Source organism: Lampris incognitus, chromosome 18 (assembly GCF_029633865.1).
Source record: "Lampris incognitus isolate fLamInc1 chromosome 18, fLamInc1.hap2, whole genome shotgun sequence".
In the NCBI taxonomy this organism is placed as follows: domain Eukaryota; kingdom Metazoa; phylum Chordata; class Actinopteri; order Lampriformes; family Lampridae; genus Lampris; species Lampris incognitus.
Window position 1 is genome coordinate 20,115,528 of NC_079228.1, and position 10,081 is coordinate 20,125,608.

The window sequence follows — 10,081 nt, forward strand, 5'->3', positions numbered from 1 at the left end:
TGGTAGAGATGCTATGTCACCACGACACTAACATATCTAAAACCCTCGACGTGTTAATTTCATATTCTCATGCGATTGATTTAAGAAGAAAAAAAACACGTGCCTTTAAGACAAAACGAAAATGGTAATTATATACCATTTATATCAGAACTCCCTCAATATAGGGGACGGGCTTTGTACGTCTTATCTCAGGTCCATTAGCACATCCAAAAAAAAAACAAAAAACAACAACAACACAAAAGTAACAGACTTTAAGTCAGTTGGCGTTAATAATAAGTTCAGTTGGGGCTTTGCTACAATCCACCGGGTTGATGGCAGTGTTGATGGTGGCTGCTCACTGGAAGACCTCCAGAACTATGATGAGACGTGGGGGTGCCTCCTTCTCGCTCATCCTGGGGAACTGGTGGGAAGACCTCTGGATCATTCGCTCCAGGCTGCGTGGAGTCGGCACCCTCCACTGTGCAGCAGGAGACTCCTGATGAGGTGGGGGGCACAGAGGACGGGTGAGACTTTACGGTGGTGTCCGTGATGAGGGAGGAGGAGCAAGAGGACAGGGCCGACTGGAACTGGTGGGTTGCATGTGGAGGGTAGGGGGCTGAGGGGTTGGGGGCCAGGGCCAGGGCCTGGGCCTGTCTGAGGCCAGGGCCTAGACAAGTGGAATGGCCCAACTGGAGATCATTGTGCTGCAGGTTGAGCATGCATGTGGAGGGAGACGAGAAAAGTGTGTCTGTCCAGGTAGGCCCAGTCTGAGAGGAGGAGGGCGAGGGGTAGGACTGTGGGGGCGTGGGTTGGGACAGGTATGCGGGGTGTACCGGGGAGCAGTGTGCGGGACAGACCACTGCTGTTTTGGGCAACGATGACATGAGGCTCTCCAGGAGGTGGGCCATACTCCTCATGACCCGTCCAAGCTCTGCCACCTCCCTCCCCAGAGAGCTCACCTGTCAAATCAAACACAAACACACAGATACCATATTGATCTCCACGTTACACAAAACCACAGAGCCACATGGCATATTGTCACATTTAAACATGAAATTGCCACTTTGGTTCTTCTTCTTTTTTTTCTCCCCCTTTTTCTCCCCAATTGCATCCAGCCAATTACCCCAGTCTTCTGAGCTGTCCCGGTCATTGCTCCACCCCCTCTTCCGATCCGAGGAGGGCTGCAGACTACCACATGCCTCCTCCGATACATGTGGAGTCGCCAGCCGCTTCTTTTCACCTGACAGTGAGGAGTTTCGCCAAGAGGATGTAGCGCGTGAGAGGATCACGCTATTCCCCCCAGTTCCCCCTCCCCTCCGAACAGGCGCCCCGACCGACCAGAGGAGGTGCTATTGCAGCGACCAGGACACATACCAACATCCAGCTTCCCACCTGCAGACATGGCCAACTGTGTCTGTAGAGACACCCGATCAAGCCGGAGGTAATATGGGGATTCGAACCGGAGATCCCCGTGTTGGTAGGCAACGGAATAGACTGCTACACTACCTGGATGCCAGAGACATGGCCACTTGTGTCTGTAGGGATGCCTGACCAAGCCGGAGGTAACACGGGGATTCGAACCGGTAATCCCCCACTTTGATTAATCATATTGTGCATTGTGAGTCAGCCATTTTGGATGAATGTCTTGGTTACTCTCAGGATCACTTGTTTCTAGGCAGTGATGTGGAGAGTCTCCAGATATTTATCAGGAAATGTAATTATATTGCATCATTACAAAGCTCTTGTCATGAGGTCGACCCTTCTCAGTCTATATCAGGCACTTCCCTGCTTGCCATTATTCATGTAACATCCTGCTGCTCCAATTGGTTGTCAAATTAGATTGAAGGGGAGGGAGGCGGGGTGATTAGCTGGGCTTTGCAAGTGGCGTGTCCACAGAGGGCACGGCGACAGAATCCTGCCAACAGGCCATCTGCTTCTGCCAGTCAAAAGCATACATCAAGCGTTCATCATTCCCGTCAAACGCATCAGTGCAACTGGACGCACATCAACCTTCGGCAGGACACAGGGCTTAAGTGGGGAACTGTGCCAGTCAGTATATGAACACGTCAAGAAGGGATACAGGTTGTGCACATATTGTCTGCCAAGGTTCCAGCACACAGAACCAAGCCAAGATCATGTCTCTCTCTCTCCCTCTCTTTTTTGCTCAAACACACACTGAGGAAGACAAACACACATGCAGTATGCAGATTCAAAGGTGTGCATGCATGCATGCACATATGCAAGCATGTGCAAAGATATGCATAGGAGCTATGCACATATGCTCTTTAAATCTAATGTTGAGAACCGGCAATTCACATTTGCACATCCTGCCCAGACACACTTTCTTAAATTTGTAGATCTGCGAACTGCAAATATGTGCCAGTCTACAAATCTGTTGACACTGCAGAGCCCACAAGCCAACAAGTTCAAATTTTTTTAGCAAAAATGCTGTGTGTTCATTTTTTATGTTCTTTTTGTTTGGATAATTTGTTGAGTTTTTATGTTTTTTATTTAGTGTATAATTATCTATTCCCTGTTCTTTGTTGCTGCAATAAGACAATTGCCCCCATGGGCTTCAACAAAGTTTCAGAGTTTCCAAAATTATTCTTACACATTAAATTATTCCCCCCCCTCTTTTTTCTTATCCCAGCCTCCCCTATCTCTCCCTGGAGATGTGGATAAAAGCCTGGGTCTGAACTCTGACTCTGTTAAAAATAGACAAGCTGAGAGCGGCAGTCCAATCTGACACGCCGTCAACACAATTCTAGTGCTCCCACCTCAGAGACAGACCGTCAGTGGGGGTTGCAGAAAAACAACAGCCACAGATACATCAGCACCAGGTTACACCGACAGGTAGTACAGGCTCAAAAGTCTGCAGTCATGTCATCAAGCACTTATGCTGCCTTCAGCCATGAGGGCTTATAAAATGAGCTCTGACCTCAAGGTTGTGGTTAGGGTCACTGCTATAGTATCAAAAATTACTAAGGATAATTAACGCAAACTTATCTTATTGTATCTATTGTAGCATTAGAATGCATTAAAATCCTGATTGCCAAACAGGCAATCAGGATTTTATGGCGGCACGGTGGTGCAATGGTTAGCGCGGTCGCCTCACAGCAAAATGGTCCTGGGTTCAAGACCCGGGGTAGTCCATCCTTGGGGGGGGGTCGTCCCGCATCATCCTCTGTGTGGAGTTTGCATGTTCTCCCCATGTCTGCCTGGGTTTCCTCGGGGTGCTCCGGTTTTTTCCCACAGTCCAAAGACATGTAGGTCACGGGACTTGGCCATACTAAATTGTCCCTAGGTGTGAATGTGTGTGTGTGTGTGTGGGCCCTGTGATGGCCTGGCGGCCTGTCCAAGGTGTCTCCCTACTTGCTGCCCAATGACTGCTGGGATGGGCTCCAGCATCCCCGCGAACCTGAGAGCAGGATAAGCGGTTTGGATAATGGATAAAATAAAATCCTGATTGCCAAACAGGCTGCGTCACTGATCAACCAATTAGTAAATGGACAATTACTTGTCAAGTTTCCTAACACACATTGGTTGGTGCAAGCTCAGTTGATGAAATAGAAATACCGAGTGAATCAAATTTTAGAAAAAGTTCCTTGGGGCATCCGGGTAGCGTAGTGGTCTATTCTGTTGCCTACCAACACGGGGATCGGAGGTTCGAACCCCCGTGTTACCTCTGACTTGGTTGGGTGTCCCTACAGACACAATTGGCCGTGTCTGCGGGTGGGAAGCGGGTGTGGGTATGTGTGCTGGTTGCTGTACTAGCGCCTCCTCTGGTCGGTCAGGGTGCCTGTTCGGGGGTGAGGGGGAACTGGGGGAAATAGCGTGATCCTCCCACATGCTACGTTGCCCTGGTGAAACTCCTCACTGTCAGGTGGAAAGAAGCGGCTGGCGACTCCACATGTATCGGCGGAGGCATGTGGTATCTGCAGCCCTCCCCGGATCAGCAGAGGGGGTGGAGCAGCGACCGGGACAGCTCGGAAGAGTGGAGTAATTGGCCGGGTACAATTGGTGAGAAAAGGGGGGGGGGATCCAAAAAAAAAGAAGAAAAAGTTTCTTACAAGAATCCCTCTCATCACCAAGATAGCCACAGCATCCTGCATCTGACAGGAGTGACACCACACTGCAGGCTTTCATCATGTTGTTAAGATACTGGTCCAAGGTGCTGACAGTACTACACCATCTACTGACCTACTTTAGAAAAATGATGATTAGGGGGACAGGCTCTAAATGGGGAAAAGGGTGTGAGCTTCTGAAAGCAGAGGTATGGAGATGCATCTCTGACTTTTTTTTTTAGCGACCGCACACTGACATCATACAACCTTGAAACCTTCAGTACTGCATCAACAATCTTTAGTACTACATTGCCAATCAACGGCACAGTTAAAATTCTCATCGAAAGAGGGTGGCACAGCTACAGATTTTTTTTTCCATTGAAAGTGTTGACACTTACATTGGCAAATGGTAAAATTATGTGTGGTAATGACATCTCTACAGTTCAATAAAATGTTGTTTAGGGTTTAACTACAGTAATCCTGAGTTCTGGATGCACTTTTGTCGGCATTTGTATCAAACATTGAAGCAGGATGAGCCTCTTTTATCTCATCTGAAAGCTGCAATACATGCCATATTTCGCTCACCAGGTCCCACCACAAAATCTATATGCATATTCATGTAATTTACATGGTGAAAAAAATCATCTGAATTGGGGTTTTCAGTCATTGTTTTTGATGTTCATTCTTCAAGTGTAGGGTTTTGTGTGTGTGTGTGTGTGTGTGTGTGTGTTTATGTGGTTGTTAGTCCATTGTCATGAAAACAAAAGGATTAATAGGCCTATTACGGAGGGTTGTTGTTCCATGGTTTTGACTGAGGTGCTGATGAAAATTTCCAAGTGCAGAGGTCACCACGTTCGCCCCTGCTAGGCCATGCTAATGCCAAGTCCATGTACTACTGAAGCGAGGGCACCAAAGGCAAAGGCCCCAGGATCACAAAGGCAAGGCAAAGCTGTCCCCTCATTTGTAATTCATTAAAACATCGCTGATTTAACAGAGCCATGCAGGAGTGGTTTTAATATGGAAGAACCATATTTGCTTGACTGACTGAAATGCATAGGAGAAAGCACCCATTTCGGGTTCAGATTCAGCATAGTACACTCAAAAAAAGAAGCGAAAAACAAACTGTGTCCTTGTTCTCTTGGTCTCGAATGCACCGTGTGGTTGCAAAGAGGTAAAAAATGCGATTACCCTGTGAAAACAGGTTTATGGCCATCGCAATCTTGCTTGAAGAATTCATGATATCTGGGAAATCTCTTTCTGTGGTTGCATGTGTGTGTGTTTGTGTGTCTGTGCTCAGATTACCGATACCCTCCACTTGGGTTGAAGAGGGACTTACAGTTGTTTGGACGAGGATAGTTTCCCCACAGAGGTAAACTACAGTGAGAGACATCATTGCCAGCCAGTATTATCACCCAGTACTGTTTGGAGATGAGAGACACTTGTCAACCCAATAACCAAACTGTCCACATATTCATCCACCCTCTCCACAGTCTAGAGGCCAAAATACAGTGAATTTGACTCTTCAAATTTGATTCTTTCACATCACCACTCCAACTAATAATGTTTCTACCCTTAATTTGGAGAGACAAAATAGATGTCCCCTCTCTCAGACCTAGCATTTTCTGAATTCTGCTTTTCATATTTGGAGTATTTGCTGTCAAAATAGCAGGCCAGTCAGAATGGAAAGGGTTCTAGTTTAATTATCCACTTTGTTTGCCGAGGTTGTGTTATCTTTTGTACAATAAAGTGCTCACTGTGGACTGAAAAATTGTTGTTTTTTTCATCCCTCTGCTGTTTCCCCTCAAAAAACAGTTCAGTTTTAGAGGGGATGAGACACTGTCAGTGTACCTCGGGCCACTGGAAACAGGTTTAACGTTTCAAATGAATTCCTCCCCTTAATGTAGGGATGCTGTCTGTAGAGGGCAGATGGGTGATTATACAGTAGGATTTTCAAATATTGGATAGTTGGTGTCCGGGGTAGCGTACCAGTCTATTCCGATGCCTACCAACATGGATATCACCGGTTCAAATCCCTGTGTTACCTCCGGCTTGGTCAGGCGTCTCTACAGACACATTGGCCGTGTCTGCGGGTGGGAAGCCGGATGTGGGTATGTGTCCTGGTTGCTGCACTAGCGCCTCCTCTGGTCGGTCAGGGTGCCTTTTCAGGGGGGAGGGGGAACTGGGGGGAATAGCGTGATCCTCCCACACGCTACGTCCCCCTGGCGAAACTCCTCACTGTCAGGTGAAAAGAAGCGGCTGGCAACTCCACATGTAACGGAGGAGGCATGTGGTAGTCTGTGGCCCTCCCTGGATCGGCAGAGGGGGTGGAGCAGCGGCCGGGATGGCCTACAAGAGTGGGGTAATTGGCCGGATACAATTGGGGAGAAAAGGGGGGGGGATATTGGATAGTTGTTCACACATGTCAACACCTGACTGAGTTGGCCATTTCAGATATTTTAAAAACTGACTTGTGGGTTATGTTTTAGACACTAAATTGAGCTCCTGTATGGGTGGACTAGTGGCTTGCTGTTTCTCCACACATAGCGGGAGTATATAGCATTGTATATGGGCATGTTGAGTTTTGGAGTCATGGTATAGTATATGGTATAGTGTATGGGCAATATAGTATATAAGTTCTTTGATACACCATGTGGTGCAACCTGGACACATCGTCAGTAATGATCTCAGGGTCATCAGGTGTTTCGGGTCTTAACATCAGACAATCTCGCCCGAGAAACCCAGCCAGGGTTGCTCAAGCCCCAACTGTGTCCAAGGAGCACATTACACCACGCGTCACCCTCTTCACCCAGAGCCAACGGGAAGCCTTTTCAGTGGCTTCTGAGATGTTTCTAATGGCTCTTCTTCTTTGAAGCCCACATATCCCCAAGAGTCCCAGGACCTGGTGTAGAAACTGGCCTGCAAAGTCCCTGCGGCCCGCTTCAATCGGCTCACATAGTGGGCCTTCCACTCATTCCTCCGACACTCAGCTACCACATCTGCATACCCAGCCCTCCTCCTTTCTTGTGCCTCCTACATCCAATCTTCCCAGGGGAGAGTTAGCTCTAGCAAAACCACTTGTTTGGTTGCCACAGACATCAGGACCATGTCTGGCAACATGGTATAAAATATGGGCATAGGTTGTTGATTACTCAACCATAACAAGACTCTGTACAGTAGTGACATACCTGTTGTGCATACATGCTTGCCTCCAATGTCTGTTTGTTGTTCCATTTATTTCTTCTGTTTTTTGTTTGTTTTGTTTTGGGTGCGTGTGTGTGTGTATGTGTGTGTGTGTGTGTGTGTGAGTGATGTATGCAAGTGCTAGAAGCTGCAGTGTAACGAAGTCAAATTCCTCATGTGCATAGGCCCACTTGGCCAATTAATTTGATTGTGACTCTGATTACGTGTGACGCACCATCTGTGTGTTTCACCAGACTCATGTTTAGAACTAACATCAACTGATTTGGATAATATCATGGTTGAGGACCACTCCTATTTTCCTACTTTAAAAAAAAAAATCCCAAAATGGCATCATTGTAACTGTGCAGTCAGTCCCCTCTTAGTCCTTATTACAGCAGTCATATTGATATACTGCATTCATTACTATGTGCCTTCATAATGTGTGTTTGTGTATGAAGAGAGGTGTAAGGAGTTGTAACAGTTCCCCCATCTGCCATATTTAGTGGTATGGGCTGATCCAGGAAAGGATGAACAACAGGCAGAGCCATGCTGAGAAACAACCTGTCAAACACTGGCAACCCAGAGTGAGGGGAGGGGGGTCTGCATGTGTGTGTGTGTGTGTCTGTGCATGTATGTTTGTGTGTGTGCGTGTTGCATTTGCGCATATGTGAATGCTGTCTTCCAGGCCAGTCTTGTTTCTCTCTCTCGCTCTCTCTCTCTCTCTCTCTCTCTCTCTGCCTCTCCTTCTCTTTCTCGTTTCTCTCTCTTGCTCTCTCTCTCATTTCTCTCTGTCTTGCTCTCTCTCTCTCTCTCTCTCTCAATCAACTCGACCCAGATGACAGAGCGAGGTTCAGCAAAGGGACACAAACAGTGCACCTAACCTGCCAAAAGTCTAATGTCAATTTAGCCACCCGCCAAACAAAACCATGGGATACGGCACAGGAGAGTGGGCGTCAGCACCGTGGGCTGCAAACAGAGGAGATGAAATCTCACCGGAATATGTGCTAGTAAGACCATGGACACTATCTTTATACTGGCCTTGCACAAATCTTTTAAGGAATTAAACACCAAAGAGATATTTCAAATTAGTATTTTCTGGATACTAAGAGACAGATGGTATATTCATGGTCTCACTGCAGGATCCAGATTGATTAAAAACCTGATTGCCTGTTTTATAACTCAGAGAGCTTCCATATTAGAGACTTTGACAGTTTGGTTTAGATAGTCTAAAAACGTAAAAACATGTGTCCTCTGGAGACACTTGGACCTGTCCTTTTCCATCATGTGCTACTGTGCCATACTCTATCCCTCTTTTTTTCCATTCATCTGTCCATTCGTCCATCTACTGCCTGAGCTGGCCATATGGTTGGTGTGTACCTGAACACTAGGAGCTCACCTAAGCAATGTTTCCACTTACAGCCAACTTGTCACACACACACACACACACACACACACACACACACACACACACACACACACACACACACACACACACACACACACACACACACACACACACACACACACACACACACACACAAAGCCCTACCTCCTGGTCAAGGTGGTGCAGCTGTCCCCTGGTCTCCTCCGCTTTAGCTGCTAACTCCGCTGTGCTTATCTGTAGCATATCTATGATACAAATTAGCAAGTTACAGGTCGCTGTAGTCACCACAGAAAAACTACAAAGTCAAAGCTGCTGCTGTTGCCAGATGCCCTGATTTCACCGCAATCATCCTCATTATAGAATAGGACTTCAGGCTGATGTATTTTGATAATATTCACTGGCTAAGAGCCCAACTAACTGTCGATTATCAACCAATTTGGATGATTAATTTACCAGATAATGACAGCGGAAATGTTTTATAGGATATGGAGACCTGTGGTAGTGATTGGGACAGTGGTTGTCCCACTGACAGGACAAGCTCTGTTGGGGGAAAAGGAGAAGGCAGGGGAGCTCTCTGTCCCCTCACTATCTTCAGTACCATCAACTATCCTGCATGGAGAGACAGAGAGAGAGAGAGAGAGAGAGAGAGAGAGAGAGAGAGAGAGAGAGAGAGAGAGAGAGAGAGAGAGAGAGAGAGAGAGAGAGAGAGAAGACAGAGGAGATTGGAGGGAGAGAATGGAAAAAGGCATTGATAAAGCATTGCGAAGAAATACAGACATCTTCTTTGTAGTGATAAATGCACTGAGTGCAATGCAAAATAGGCAAAAAGACAGAGAGCCCAAAAACAGGCAGATAAAAACAGACATGAAGACGGACTGAGAGCCAGATAAACCTGGAGAAACACATCTGGTATAACTATAGAAAGTCAGGCAAATAGATCACTAGCTACAGCCACTCAGTAACGGCGTCTAAACCACCTGGGGCTGAGGTTGGAAGGGTCAAGCGTCGTAAGAGTCGCCTGCTGGATTTTCATCTTCCTCCGGGACCCCCTGGTTTTCTGGTCTGTGGTTTTGTTCTTCTGGCCGGGCCGGCCCAGTGAAGAGTGCCCGCTGGTGCCATCCCTGAGGTACACCACCTGGCTCCGCTTCAACGAGGAAGACACAGACACTGCCTCATCTTCCTCCTCCTCCTCCTCTTCCTCCTCCTCGTCCTCCTCCTGCCCTTTCCTCTGAATGATGGATGGATAGCCCTGAATCGCTCGTCCATTGCCCCTTACCTCAGACTGCGAACAGATAGAACAAAATTCAAAAGCAAGCAGCAAATGTCATTCACCTGGGATAGATGACACTAAGTTACACACTGGGAACACTTCAAAACACGCTGTGGAGTTTGGCCAGATTACTTATAATTTAGAGATAGAGAGATAACATTTATACTCTAGTCAGCCAAAGCAACAGCTTTGGTGCAGCAGTGG

General features: G+C 47.1%; 1 protein-coding gene across 1 annotated transcript in view; it reads right to left on the reverse strand.

The window, feature by feature from the left end:
- Positions 1-293: 293 nt before the first annotated feature.
- kcnh8 (potassium voltage-gated channel, subfamily H (eag-related), member 8) overlaps positions 294-10,081 on the reverse strand; it is an 82,529-nt gene continuing 72,741 nt past the window's right edge. Inside the window, exons 13-16 of the mRNA XM_056297985.1 lie at positions 9,585-9,889; positions 9,101-9,216; positions 8,773-8,852; positions 294-938 (exon numbers count right to left, since the gene is read on the reverse strand). Coding sequence (XP_056153960.1) covers positions 294-938; positions 8,773-8,852; positions 9,101-9,216; positions 9,585-9,889 — 1,146 coding nt within the window. The remainder of the gene's footprint in view (positions 939-8,772; positions 8,853-9,100; positions 9,217-9,584; positions 9,890-10,081) is intronic.